At 45.1% G+C, this 14300-nt stretch overlaps 2 protein-coding genes across 3 annotated transcripts; one reads left to right on the forward strand and one right to left on the reverse strand.

Annotated features, from left to right (window-relative positions):
• Nucleotides 1-348: 348 nt before the first annotated feature.
• Nucleotides 349-7372, reverse strand: eif3ba (eukaryotic translation initiation factor 3, subunit Ba). The gene is made up of 19 exons (XM_079159023.1): nucleotides 7151-7372; nucleotides 6025-6217; nucleotides 5815-5934; nucleotides 5666-5723; nucleotides 5410-5538; nucleotides 5136-5293; nucleotides 4635-4766; nucleotides 4458-4524; nucleotides 4328-4374; nucleotides 4027-4237; nucleotides 3852-3924; nucleotides 3631-3753; nucleotides 3442-3520; nucleotides 3075-3213; nucleotides 2824-2949; nucleotides 2498-2575; nucleotides 2043-2151; nucleotides 1844-1956; nucleotides 349-889 (listed from the first exon to the last, which is right to left on the reverse strand). Exons 1-18 carry the CDS (start codon nucleotides 7248-7250, stop codon nucleotides 1856-1858), a joined length of 2043 nt encoding a protein of 680 aa, XP_079015149.1. The 5' UTR covers nucleotides 7251-7372; the 3' UTR covers nucleotides 349-889; nucleotides 1844-1855.
• Nucleotides 7373-7576: 204 nt separating this feature from the next.
• brat1 (BRCA1-associated ATM activator 1) lies at nucleotides 7577-14112 on the forward strand. Of its 2 annotated transcripts, none has more exons than XM_079159343.1 (12): nucleotides 7577-7710; nucleotides 8392-8540; nucleotides 8623-8770; nucleotides 8875-9292; nucleotides 9443-9568; nucleotides 9721-9812; nucleotides 9931-10034; nucleotides 10125-10365; nucleotides 10809-10882; nucleotides 11950-12034; nucleotides 12119-12384; nucleotides 13063-14112. In XM_079159343.1, exons 1-12 carry the CDS (start codon nucleotides 7584-7586, stop codon nucleotides 13837-13839), a joined length of 2607 nt encoding a protein of 868 aa, XP_079015469.1. In that variant the 5' UTR covers nucleotides 7577-7583; the 3' UTR covers nucleotides 13840-14112. The 2 variants fall into 2 exon arrangements, with proteins under 2 accessions (XP_079015469.1, XP_079015470.1); XM_079159344.1 differs by having other exon boundaries at nucleotides 9446-9568.
• Nucleotides 14113-14300: the final 188 nt, after the last annotated feature.

Consider the following 14300-nt stretch of genomic DNA (forward strand, 5'->3'; position numbering starts at 1 on the left):
GTAATGTGTCAGATGTATTGAATGCTCAATAGATGATGTGTGTGAGTGTACTTTGATTAATCAATTAGTCTATAAATGCCCATCAGCTTTCTGCAGCTGCAGGTGAGGTCTTAAAATTGCTTGTTTTGTACGAACGACAGTCCAAAGCTTGAAGAGAATTCATTTAAAAGTGATTTAAAACATCCTCACATTTGGGAGGCTGGAACCAGAGTACGTGTTGCTTTTTTTAGTTGATAAATGACTTCAACTTATCATCAAAATGGTTGTTCATGTCACTCAAGCTGAACAGGAAGAGAGAACAGACGATGCCCTCTTCAACGAAGAACCAAACAGTGAGACACAGTCGGGTAGCATTGTGTTTGAATGTTTATTTAAAGTTATTCCCACTGCGCACCCCCTCCCTGTGTGAAAGCCTAATCTGAAAGGAGGAGGATACAGGCCACTATAGTGCCACATCAGCACATTTATAACAAAGGCTGCTCGTTTAGCCACAACACCATCACCCCCCACTGGTATGGCTCTCTGTGCTGCCCTGTGATAACACATTTGCATGGTGAGGCTAGTTCATAACACAACCCCTGGAAAAAGAAGGTCCGATGAGAGACGGGGCTGAGGTTAGAGAGCAAGTTACTCCAATTGAGTTACTAAATACCAAGTTCCACAGGAAAAAAAATTAAAAAAAGATGGTGTGAGACAAAGAGAAAATATTAATTACAAAGTATCCTCTCTTGTCCAGGGATGTGGCTGCTGATCCGCAAGGCGTGCTTTGATGATGTCACTAAATATGAATGTTGCGGTTCTTGAACCCCAAAATTCACAGCGTGGTCGTGGTCGTCCTCCAATCAATGACGCAGTTCCTCTCTCCTCCTTCCACACAACAACGGATGGACTGAAAGAGAGAGAGTAGAGAGAATACAGATTAAGAATAAAACGGTTTGTTATCTACATAAACAGGGACAGAGGGAAACAGACGCCCACAGTGGTCATCAGTCTTAAAGGTTGAACTCATTAGCAGACGTCTCTAATTCCCCCCCGATGTTGTTGAATCATTTTGAGTACACAAAACAAGAACTTTCAGTCATCAAGTTCAGCAGATGAGAACCGTTACAAAATGCAGCAGTTTTCCATTGAATACATCGAATAAAGATACTGACGGCAACGTTTTTCCAATAAGTCTTGAAGCCCAGTGAAACAGAAGTTAGAGCGTCTCTAGCTTCTGTACTGTCACGTAGTACACAGTGAAACAGAAAGAAAGGATGTTGGCTTCACACACACACCTCCCTCACTGGTTAGATCAGGAGGAGGATGAGGGAGCGATGAAAGCCAAACTTTGCAGATTCTCCAACCGGCTCTGTGTCACTGCAGCGCAGGCAGTACATGCAGACAAACGGCGCATCGTCTGGCGGATGTTCATCTGCATGAACTGCGGCACCACCAGCACCGCATTAAAACAGAGCCGGTTGAAAATCGGCAAAGTTTCCCTCTAATTAATTACACCTCAGTCAGGGTTTGGGAAATGAAAAAAAAAAAAAAAAAAAGCTTCTGCCCGCTAATATCCAAACACACCTTTTCCACCACTCACCACATCGCTCTGTTAGCTCCTACAATACACAAACGGTTCTATATGACAGGTGTGGCTAGCCGGTCGCCCAAAGTCTTGGATGAATATTTGTAAACGCAGGATGAGTCAACAGACATTTGAAACGGTTGAAAACATGATCTGACACAGATTCTTTTGACATATATTTGTCATATAACAGATGACTAATGAACAAACAACACAGGCATACAGGATTCTAACTGGGTAAATGTATTTTTCATGTCACCGGGTCATTAATTTTACCTGCGTAGGGGACTACAGATCTCCAAGGGGAATGATTTCTTCGTTGATAAAAAACTCAATGGTCTCCTCCTCCCAGTCTTCCACATTGCTGTCCAGCTCATCAGAGTCCACTCCTGGAGGACAGAGAACAAATGTCAGTGATTTCCTTACTTTCAGAAACAGACACAGGGGTGGGTACAAAACGTGAGAAAGGTCCCACCTCCTCTGAGCTCGAGGCGGTTGCTCTTCTGATCATGATAGGTCTGCTGCGCCGTCTCCCTGTAGCTACGGTAATCATCCATCATGGTCCTGCGCTTGTCCACCAGCTCCTACTCACAAACACATAAAACATTCAGTATCATAAAAATGCTCTCTGGGTCGTAAAACATGCAGCGTTTATCGATGAATGATTCATTTGTCTCTAGTATGGAAGCTATAATTATGCAACAAAGAGATTTTGAGGAGCCTTTAAATCAGACAAAGAGACAAAGATGGCTGAAACAGAACTTGATGTGCTTGAGCACACTTCAATTCTTCCACCATATCAACTAGTTAAAGAGGGATAATACAGATAGTTGTGAGAGCATCACTCCCAACTAACTCTACTAGATAAAAAGGTTAAGATATAGAAGAGTGACCAGCCTGGATCAGTTAACGAAATAAAACATGTCAAACCTTAGAAGCCTTGGACTGGCTCAGACGATCCTTCTGCTCAAAGATCTTTGAGTATTTCTTGAGATCCTTCTTGATTATCTGCAAGAGGAAGATGGATATTTACTGTAGAAAGATAGGAAATTCCATAAAATACGACAAACACAATATGACGTAGGCGTTGCACCAATACACAGGACGTTGTAGATGTGAGCCTCAGATCAGAGTTAGAATCAGGAGCCGCAGTGCAGCTCTCATACGAGGTGTCAGAAAAGTGATTTAGTTTGTCATCACTGGCTCCACACACAGATACAGTGTGTGTGTATATATATAAAAAGATGAAACGGTACCTTGGTCTGTTCTATGCCGAGCAGGGTAGGAGGTCTGGGTCTCCAGAGCAGCTGACAGAAGCGATCCTTGTTGTTCTTCTGGAGAAGACGGCCCTGGAACGTCCACAGCCAGTACGCATTGTCCACCTTTAATGAGGAAAAGGATGGAAGTTCAGTATGTTGTTATCATGTTCACCCCCCCATCAACGGTGAATTGGTCTGACAGGAATGAAAGAGACAAGTATGTGTGGCGTAAACTTAGCAGCACGCACCTTGTGGCTCCACCAGGAGACGGAGGTGACGAGGTAGCGGCCGGTCGGGTCCCACTCCACATCAGAGGCCATGTAGTGCTCCGCTATGTTCATCATGGTGCAGTCGGACGTGTCCACAAAGGCGAGAGCTCCATTCATACTGAACGCAGACAGGAGAAGACAAGATTATACACTCGCACGCAACGACTTCATCAAAACTGACAAACATATAGAACACTGTGAGCCTCAGATCAGAGTTAGAATCAGAGGAGCTTAGCTCTCATACGAGGTGTCAGAAAAGTTATTTAGTTTTGTCATCAGCGGCTTCTTGTTGCTGTCATTCACACACACACACACACACACACACACACACACACGTTTAACTGACCTCCTGAGTCCAGCCAGCACCAAAAACTGTCCCTGGGGGCTCCAGAAGATGCTGTTGGCCTGCTGCTTGTCAAACGTCTCTGAAGAAAAACAAGATCAAGTGTCACAGTCAGTGGAGGTTTACTGTGCGTCCTAGACTGTACAACCCAGAGTCAGAAAGACAGTTAGCAGGCAGGTCTGGTCTACTCACTTGTGAGCTCGATCTTGCCGTTGTTTTTGACATGATAGAAGGAGACGTTGATTCTGGGAGACTCTCCGTGGAGTACAGCGAACTTGCTGCCGTTGGGTTCCCATGCAAACGCTATGATGCCTTCTGCAAAGACGGAAACAAAACGAACAATGCATCAGGGTTTTCCTTCGGGAAACAATAAATACGGTGAAGGTTTTGTAAATGTATTTTTATGTTCTTACCCTTCATCTCCACCACATCGACAGGAACCTGCTTCTCTCTCATGCGGAAGATTTCAAAGTTGGTGACGACGCCCTGAAAAAGGTTGAAAAATAAGATTAGCATTTTCTCTTTCTTTCTTTCTCTTTCTTTTTTTTTTACAGTGAGGTCTCAGCTGTCCAGCCTCTTTCTCTTTACCGGTGTTCCTTTCGGAGTCCTGTCCACTTTCACACACAGGTAGTCTCCGTTTCTCTGCCAGTGCAGTTTGCAGTCGACAACATTGAAGAGGTTGCGGACTCGGATCTCCTGACGGGTAGGGATCTGCATCAGAGTCACTCTGGCTGGGATATCCTTGTCCTCGGGTACCCAGAATGCTATGATGTTGTCACCAGGAGACCATGAGAAGTCCCTGTAGACAAACAAAGGCACAGATTATTGTCAGTATTTCCCCAATTTAAAGCAATTACTAGAAATTAATCATAAAAGCATCATCTCTTACTTGATCCCGGTAATCTTGAGACTCTTCTTGTCGAGTAAGCCCATTGACTAAAAGGAGCAGAAAAATTAAAGAAACATTACAGCTGCACACTTTACAAACACAACTATATGTTGTCTTTGTTTGTACTTACTGGAGCCTCATAGATGCTCAGCGTGTCTGTGGTCATCCTGGCAAAGAACTTTCCATCGTGGCTCCACCTGGGAACCAATATGCTCCGTTATATTACATTCAAATCACTGCAGGAGCGACAGCTGTGAAAGCAACATTGAAGTCATTTAGATTTTGACAATGAGAGGGAGAAACTGACTTGAATATGGGCCAGTGTGCAGAGCTCTCGCAGTGGAAGCCTCTCTTCTTGTGTCCGGTCAGAATGTCCCAGATGATGATGGCCTGTGGGTCCTCCTTTGTGTCCATCAGGGGACTGAAGGTCACCACATACCTGGAAGGCAGCACAACCACACATCAGATACGGCACTATTAACTTCACATTATCCATCGGTCATTATTAATAAAACTACGGGCACGAGTTTAATAGTTTTGAACAAGGGCTTCCAGGATTTGGATCAAGTAGCTCGTCATGTTTTCTTTTCTATCGCTGGTATTTCAATGTGTCAAGATATACATTTCATCAGTTTGGTAAAGAAAAGTATTTGGGCGCAGCATCGGCAGATCAATCAGATTTGGGCCCAAAAACCTGATTGTTACATGTCTGATTTATTGAAAAAGTGCATCAGCTCACATCATTAAGGCTTGAAGCGGAATCCTACGAAAGTGTCAATTAGTAGAGCTTAACAGCAACGTTCATTACCTCTCACATGGTGAGAAGTCGATGAGGGACACGCCCTGGTGGCTGAACCTCTGGATCTGCTTGAACTTCTCGCCGCCCCACAATGCTATGCCGCGTTGGTGGAAGGTGGCCAGGTAGGTGCCTTTAGGAGACCAGCGCACGTACGTCTCGGTCCAGCGCTGCATCAAGATACAAAAAAAATGTCATTAGTCTGCAAGCCAACCAGTACTGTTGCGAAGTACATTTACTACAACCTCTATTAACGCAGCAGTTCAAAGCGAGACCAACTACTTACCGCTCTCTCCTCAGATACGATCGGCTCCTTAGCATCGTTGTCGAAAATGGCGGTCCTCTCCCCAGCTTCGTAGATCACACTGTACTGGTCACGGCAGTCTGTGTCCTCAGTCCAATGGCGCATATTTCCCTGAACAGACAGACATTTTGGCATATTAATTTGTTGATATCGAGTTGTGTATTTTAAAGGATTACACATACAAAAAGCCCACATAATAACCTACTTATGATTAGTAAAAAGAAAAGAAAATACTCACAAAATCTTTGAACGGCTGCTTCTCAGGAGTTTCCCACTCATCACTGATGTTCATGTACCTGGAGAAATAGCAAACGGAATTAATCTCCTTGTCTCACACACATCTGCCGTCACATTTGCTGCATCTCTCATCAGACACTGAGCACTTACTTGTCAAAGTCGGTGAAGAGATTGACTCTGAATGTATGTTGTTTGTCGAGTTTGTATCCATCTGCGTTCTTTACCGCCTCGAGGGCCTGGGAGGGACCACCATACTCCAAGAAGATATACCTGCATGAGATATGGGTTTTATTTTACGTCTTAATTTCACACATTAAAGCAAGTATACTTCCATAACAGTGTATAGAGCAGATCACATACCCTTTGGTCAAGCCGTCAGTCTCTGGATAGAACTCAGTGGTGATCTTGCCAAACTTGGAGAAAATCTTGTGTATGACGTTCTTGAGTTTCTCTAAGCGCTCTTGGCCCACCTGAGGGACGTTGTCCACCACCACCACCGAGTCTATGCCGTCAGCCTCCTGGGGCTTATCCTTCAGGATGTCCTCCAGGAACTCTGAAGATAAAGAGGGGAGTGGGAAGATTGGAGAGGGTAACACTGACGTTAGTCACTCATCTGTTAAACTTTGCTCACAAATACAATTTCAAGCCCCAAATAGCGCTCAATCCAAACCACGAGAGACTACGGTCTTCATTTTCATTTAATCTATAGACGGGAAGAGTAAAGAGAAGATACATGCAACAAAAGGGTCTCAGCATCTTTTGTAAAGTGCACCTGTCTTAAACTAATGCATCTAATGTTTTAGAGAGGTGTTAATCCAACTGTATTGACATATTGGGGGTTTGTGGTGCTGTGAATTGTGTCACTTTAATCAGAGAGGTGTTTCTAATGTTTAGCCTACCTTAATGGATATAAATGGTATATGGCTGTTGTATACGTCTTCATTGATTTAAACTATGTGAACGAATACACCAACGAACAAATCGATTTGCTGATGTGTCATTTATTCACGTTTTTAATCTGCAGACATGAGGGGCATTGTGCACCCTAAATTAGCATCAACGTTTATCTGATGTGAAAACTAGCATCGTTAGCAGCCGCTTCATGCGATCCACAGACTGGAGGTTCGCAGTAATGGTCTTGGCCTTAAATATTCACTCAGCTATAATATAATGATTGTCATTAGTTAGCCTCGCCACTGCTTTAATTGTCAAAATGACATCGACAAGGCCACAGAGAAATGCCCGGGGACTGGGTGAGGCTTCAACGGCCGTGAAACGAAACAGAGAGAGTCAGTTAAGGAAAATGGCGATGTACCGTTATTTGTTTTATAACCTGGTAATAACATCTCATGGTTTAAACATTATGGTCCGGTAGTCAGCGTGACAGGCTAACTCTCCTTGTAGCATTTGTAGTACATATATTACGACTGGTGGCTAACTGTTAGCAACAGGCCAGAAAGCCGCGGTGTTTCTTGCTCCCGCTCACCCTCATCTTCGATGTCATCCTCGTAGTCCTCCGGGTCGCTGAACGAGGGCTCATCCTCGTCATACTCGGGGTCGTCCACCATATCCACCGTATCTTGCATTTATCAGGTACTACGAGACGGATTTCTCGCCACTACGGAGCAAAATCCCAAAAAATAAGAGGCTGACGGTCCTCGACCGGTGCGGCACCATGTGCGATTTTGTGAAAATGGACGACGTGACGGAAACGTAACACCGGAACTGGTTCGACAGGGAAGGACGCGCTGCAGTGGGGGGGGGGGGAGCTGTAAACGCTCTACATTAAAAGAAGAGGGAAGCCACGCGCGATGGACGTTTAGCTAAACTATAAGCTACGTATGCTTCAGTGTGACTTGCAGCTGTAAAGTTATCAGTGTATCCACACACGTGCACACACACACACGCGCGTTACCACCATGGATAGAGAGTGTGTGTCGCTGCTGCCCGGTGTGTGTGAGGTGCTGGCGGCCTCAGGGAAGTCTCTGCCCGATGACACCAGCCTGGAGAAACTGTTGGACTGGTTCTCAGGGCTCACCGAGGCTGGTTAGTACCGAACTTGCTGGGATAGTTTCGTTATCTTGTCCTTAGTCCTGTCTGCTTCTCTTTCTGGTTTCCTCCCTCTCAGGGTGGAGCTTTCAGGTGCTTTAATTTTGCTATATGTTACACCCAGGTAACTGCAAGGATGTAAGGCTGAGTCACTGTCTGGCATTTCATGTGTGGTAATTTATTTGATTACTTGTCTGGAAAATGTAACCACTAAAGCACAATATAATCCAAAATAGGGCTGCAAGTAACACTTGTTTTGATCTGCAGATTATTATATTATTTTGTCTAAAAATGTCACAGACAAGCTCTAATACTGGGACAATAAGAGGAGATAAACGGGTATACAAAATAATAGACTAATTTATTTAACACAACACAATAGAAACATGGACTGAATCAGTCGTGTAGGGAGTGGGTGAGTGAAAATGTGCCACATGGATGGTGTGCTGTTGTTATTTATCTTGATATAATACTTACATGGTGCATATTCCTAAATAAATGCATCTGTTAGAGTGAAGCTGCTGTTTGAAGTCTGCCAAAGGCAAAGTGATACATAGAAAATGCACAAAGAGTACGGAGAACAGGGGGATCTACCTTGAGGTTTATTCCAACTGAGGATGGATAGATGGATGTTAGATCTGTGCCACTGTCTCATGTCCACCTTTTCTCCTCATGAAGGTGAATCTCTGCTGGAGGCCTGTCCATGCCTGCTTGAATTCATATCCACTGTGGTTCACAACACAGCTTCAGACCCCGGTGTGCTCTCCTTCACCCTCAGACTCACCGGCTTAATGGCTGCCACTGAGGACGGCTTCAAAAAGCTTCAGGTGGAGTTAATGACACCTTGCACTTTTATTTTACCACAACTGTTCAAACAAATTCTGACTGTGGTGATGTTCCCGCCTGCAGGAACGCTCTGTTCTGAACCAGGTCTTCCGCCTTCAGCACTGGCAAGAAGCTGGACTCTGGGAGGATCCCTGTCTACGGATCGGCTGGATCCAGGGCTTACGGAGCATGCTGCAGCACCCAAAGGCTCTCGGTTTCTTTGTGCAATCAGGTGACTTTTCATGTCGGAAGTGAGACCATCTCTGCTAATATGTTGTATATTATAAAAGAGGGAGGCAGGCAATATTTAATTCATATAATCTATTTTCCTCATAGATTTCATTGATCCGCTCCTTCAACTCCAGACAGACACGAGTCTGTTCGTAGCCTCAGCTGCCAATCAAATGCTCGCCCACATCCTGCTCTTCTTTCAGCCGGTCTCGTCTCTGGGATGTAACGGCGTAGATAAGAAAGAAGAAGACGACGACGGGAGGACGCGTACCAGCGCAGAGTACACTGCTGCTGTCACGGCGATCTCAGAGTACCTCAAGGTGTCGCTGGTTCCCAAAAAATACACAAAGCTCCGTCAGAGTCTGCAGATCCTCAAACTGCTGGCCCTGCTCCTGGCCCAGGCCGGGCCTCCTCTCTGGGACAAGCTGCTCCAGACAGTCGCGGACTCTCTGGAGGAACTGGTGACGGCAGGCTGCAGTCAGCTCACGCTGCCTCTGATGGACGTCATTCTGGCTGCATGCAGGTAGACCGTCTCTCTCATATGAACACAAACACAGTGCAACACGGGAAGAGTAGTAGTACTAGTGCTAGTGTAGAGCTGAATTGATCAAGTGAAACCCTTTTGTGTGTATGAGCGGATTCGGTGTTAAACGGCGTCCCTGTTTGTCTGCAGCAGCTCCGGCGCTGATGAACGTGTCCCAGACCAACGCGTCGGCCGTCTTCTGTCGGCCATGTTGAACGTTAACCAACCCGCTGACCTCATTCATGCTGCAGCCGCTTTTCTCCGGCGGGGTCACCAGTAAGCATCAGTTCACAGCACGGCTTCACGCTCGCATAGAGAATGTGTCTTCAGTACAACCTCAGCCTTCTGACGTCAGGTGGTTCAAGTAGTAGAAAACATGGATTCATTTACCCGTGGGTGCTGTTTTCTTCTTCTGTGTTTCTGAGCAGTGATATTGTCCACACAACCCGGGCTGTGAGGATACTTCTGCTACCGCTCCACATTGTAACTGGTCAAACTCTACTGGGCACAAACACCACTGGTAAAACACACAGATACACACACACACACACACACACACACACACACACACACAGTGATAAAGAATTATAAAGCATGTTTAGCATCTTCATAAGTAGATGTACTTTTTGTTCCTGCAGCAGACGAGCATCAGTCTTCAGTGGAAGAGCAGCTGAAGTGTAAAACCTCCTGCATCTCCATCATCTGTGTCTGTCTGACAAACACACCACTGATCACACTCTCGGTGAGGCTGCAAAGACGACCAGAGGAGCTGGACTGTATTCTTTATGTGCAGCAGACTAACATCGCTGCCTCTCTCTCTCTGTCCTCCCAGCCGTCCGGCGTCCTCCCCTGTCCTCCAGATTTAATCGTCACTGCAGTTCTGTCATTGTTAAGGATCTGCAGCGGCGTCTCCTCCTCCTCCTCTTTCTCCTCCTCCTCCTCCTCCTCCTCCTCCTCCTCCTCCTCCTCCTCCTCGTCCACCGGTTGCAGCGAGGTTTGCAGGAACGTAATCGGCTGTGGCAAAGTTCAGAAATGTGCCCTCGAGGCTCTGACGGCTCTCAACAGCAGCCCAGGTAACACTGTGTGTTTATGTGGGACGATCCTGATAGGAATATTGTTCTCTTTTCTTTTACTAACCACTTTTACTTGAGCCTGAAGGAAAACTTTATTGGAAAGACAGCCACAGTGGTAACAGAATTTAGCTGAACACGGCAATACAACATATGACGATATGACATTAAATTAAAACTACAATTTAATCAAACGTCTCAAATAATTATTGGAAACATGCGACAGAAAAATAAAGAAGATCTTAAGTTATTTACTCGGTAAAAGAGCCCCAATCTGTCTAAAAGTTATTATATCTAATAAAACAGAATAGAAGAAAGTCAGATAAAATATCATCATGCACTGACACAACAATAAATGCTGCAGTGTATGAACATTATGTGTTGTGTGTGTGTGAAATTCTTTCAGGTTGAAACATCTAGCATGTGTCCTCCATCTTGTGTTTCAGGAGCGAAGAAGAAGATCAGTGAAGTGTTCACGGTTCTGATGCAATATCTGGACAATCCTGATTCTGATCCCACTGTAAGTTGTGTGTTTCTGTTTTTGCATACTCAACTACAACTTATTTTATTTCAACTTTAAACCTCTGCTGGGGAGCAGTGACTTAGAAGAAGACACCATCACTCACTGATTGTCTTAATCTTAACCCGTTAAAAGGTATTTAAAAAATAGAATCTTGTAGCTTTAAGAACAGGACGTAATAGTTCAGTTAAATAACTTTTTATTGTCATTTTAGAGCTTTTCAAAACATCTACTCTACACAATGTAAGCAGATGTTTCTTTTCCATACTGATGTGTACATGCTGTCATGTATAGAAGCAATGTATTTGAGAGTGGAACAGTAGTATCAGGGTACAAAATAAGCACCATCCACTGGCCAAATGCTGCTAAAATATGCATGTTGGTAGACAAACAAACTATTTAATCTATTGAGTGTCTGGTACAATTTTGTGGACAGTGGACAAAGGTGCGTAGTATGACATAATAATCTTAACTAAAGGTCCACTTTCTAGCCTTTCAGTCACATCATCAGTTTGCTTAGTTGTCACTGTGACAGTAGAGTTGACTATAGATACTGTATAAGATGAAATGGTTCGTTGAGTAATCGATCACCAGAAAATGAATCAGGAATTCTTAGGAGCAATACCAAACAGTCACTGGTTCCAGCATCTAAAATGTATGAATTGGTTGTTTTGCCTGTTTTTTATATCGTTGAAAAAAATGTATATCTTAGTTTTGGTCGGACAAAACAAGTAAGTCGAGTTCTGAGAAATAGGGATGGTTAGACAAGAACCATTCATCAAGAAATGAATCAGTTGGTTAATCAATGATTCAAATAATTGTGAGTTGTGGTCTTATATAAGTAATACACACAGGTGTACTATATGTATGTGTCACCTCAGATTTTAACGTCTTAGTAAAGGACGGGTAGACGGGCGAGTAAGCTGGGTGTTTGTGTGGTTACATGAGCGTCTCACCCACATTGACTCGTCCTTATCTAAAGTCACAATGAGAGTCTATTTATGAGGGTTATACACTGTAAGTCATTGTTGTTTTCTATCATTGAAGTGGCTGTTTGTGTTTCTAAGGTGCTCCACAAGTCCTTCCAGGCCGTAGTAAAATGGACGAGTGCGTCCACAGACCTGTCCTTTGCCACAGACCAGCTCAGACGAGGTAAAGTTCACCAGCAGCCTATAAACACTTGTGGCTATGATACACAGTAATGTGTCCCTGAAGGTAAATGTATGTGTATGTTAGATCTCGTGGAGATAGTGAAGAAGCGCGCGTGTGACATGCGCTGGGAGGTGAGAGACTCGACGGTGGAGTTTCTGGGACACCTGGCAGGTGTGCGTGTCTCCGTGTCAACAGCGTCCGACGTGCTGCTGGGCGGCTACTGTACCACTCCTCTCCTGAAGGAGGCACTCCAGGATACGGAGAGCTACGTGAGAGCCAGCGCCATCTCTGCACTGGCAAAGTCACTGACGCATGGCTGGCAGCAGGGGAGAGCACTCAGTGAGGAGGAGGTAGGCAGACATTGTTTTGCGTTGAATCTGAAAAAAACAGACTAGAACTTGCTGTGGTGTAAGACGGTACATGTCAGTTATCTTGGATTTTGGGATAATTTAACATAAGCTGCTAGGATCAACATTTCGGACCACGTTACAGTATTTTAATATGTTTTGGTTGAGTCCAACTTTCCACACATACTGGGTTGTCATATGTTAAATTTGTCATGGCGTCCACACTTCAGGAAACTTGGTGGAGAGGTAGAGACGGTCCACAAAGAAAGATGACGACAGTGTTCCTTGTAATTTCTGTAAAATTATTGTAATTTATTTGAACCCGTTCAAATGTTATTAGACAGACATGCTACTATGTGTTCAGTCACAGTTAAAACAGCCGTGTTGATGCTGAAAACCTGTGGAGATTTAAATTGATCAGGAATCAACAAGGGAATTACCACCCCTGCTTGAGCCTCTGGACACCTATTTTATCTTGTATTTGGTAGGTTTTTCAGACTTTACATTAACCTGTGTACATCCCGATCACAGAAAAAATGTATAAGCAATCAATTGGTGGCAACCTACTGACCCGTGTTGTTGTTCAGGGCCTCTAAAGATAAAGAGAGAAATACAAACTGGAGGAACAATGTGTTTAGATGTGAACTTGACTTGTATTGATGAACCTCTGTGTCCTTCCAGACTGAAATAGTGAGCCGGCTGCTTGAGATCCTCTCCCAGGACACAGAGGGATTCCCCAGGAGGGCTGTCGTACAATACTTCCTCTCCTGGTTCTCTTCGCACTCCTTGTCTGCATCGCCGTCCGCCTCCTCCGCCTCGCTCCTGAAGCAGTGCGTGCGCTCCGTCCTCTCACAGGGCAGCGCCGATCTGGACTGGGAGGTGAAAGTTCACACGCTGGAGCTGGCCGAGCTGGTGCTGGATAAAGCCTTTTCAGGCCACCGGGGTTACAGGAAGGGTTCAGATCACGTCGTCTCTGAACAGACCTACACTCTTCACACGCGCACAGCATTGGCCGGCGTGGTCAAGCTGGGAGTCATCTCGGCGCTGTTGAGCGGTCTGGTTGACTGTGACAGACCTGTGGGTCTGAGGGCCTGTCGACTGCTGGTGACACTCAGAAACGCGGTCTGCCCAGATGCTACTGCTGCCGTGACAGCGGTATCCTGTGAACTGCCTGGCTGGGGCTGGGGGCAGGAGATCAGAAAGACACTGGGGATGGAGAGGAGTGACGTCGCAGCAGAGCGAGGTATCGGAGGAGCGGACGAGGGAGGTGACGGTGTGAGCGTGTGTGAGGCGTTGGGGTCTCTGGGTCTGGACGAGAGGCTGGACGTCCTCACTCAAAGCAGCGACCACATCCACAACTCCCCCCTTTCTCTGCTGCAGGACATACTGACCGCGAGTGCCGCTCACACTCATCCAGACACACAGCCGGGGCAAGAGGTCATAGTGGACTGCTACTGACACACACACACACACACTCGGCCTTATGGTGGTTTGTTATCAGTGATGAACAACGCAGTCTCAACTCAGGGTACTTTTGTGATATTTTAGCTAGTTAAGTAAAAGAGGAGTTCTCCTGATTTTCCTGATTTATACACGTGTACTGTTGCTTTAGAGACCTGAGATCAATTTCAATGTTTCACTTTGTGATTTTTGACTTCACAACAATGTATGCGATGAACAATTTATTCTCCTTTTGTCTGCTGTCAATTTTTTAACACATTCGACATTGTAAATTCATTAAATACCAAGCAGGAAGTTGTTGATCTTTGTTGTTTTTTCGTGTTTTAATGCGTCTCTATTGCAGTCGCACTCTTCTTTAAGTCCAGCAGAGGTCAGTCACAACTCACCAATAAGAGTTCCGCACAGGCCTAAAACTGAGACCGTACACCCCGACCGGTCTCATGCTGCCAAGATTGAGA

The sequence above is a fragment of the Pholis gunnellus genome (assembly GCF_910591455.1).
Source record: "Pholis gunnellus genome assembly, chromosome: 5".
NCBI lineage: Eukaryota > Metazoa > Chordata > Actinopteri > Perciformes > Pholidae > Pholis > Pholis gunnellus.

Excerpts from the sequence above, each read along its gene's own strand:
- eif3ba (XM_079159023.1), bottom strand. The coding sequence starts at position 7,250 with ATGCAAGATACGGTGGATATGGTGGACGACCCCGAGTATGACGAGGAT. Across the intron at positions 3,214-3,441 it reads GTGCTGGCTGGACTCAGGAG|TATGAATGGAGCTCTCGCCT; the intron begins GTCAGTTAAACG and ends GTCTGCGTTCAG. Across the intron at positions 2,152-2,497 it reads GCCAGTCCAAGGCTTCTAAG|GAGCTGGTGGACAAGCGCAG; the intron begins GTTTGACATGTT and ends GTTTGTGAGTAG.
- brat1 (XM_079159343.1), top strand. The coding sequence starts at position 7,584 with ATGGATAGAGAGTGTGTGTCGCTGCTGCCCGGTGTGTGTGAGGTGCTG. Across the intron at positions 10,035-10,124 it reads CACCACTGATCACACTCTCG|CCGTCCGGCGTCCTCCCCTG; the intron begins GTGAGGCTGCAA and ends CTGTCCTCCCAG. Across the intron at positions 12,385-13,062 it reads GAGCACTCAGTGAGGAGGAG|ACTGAAATAGTGAGCCGGCT; the intron begins GTAGGCAGACAT and ends GTGTCCTTCCAG.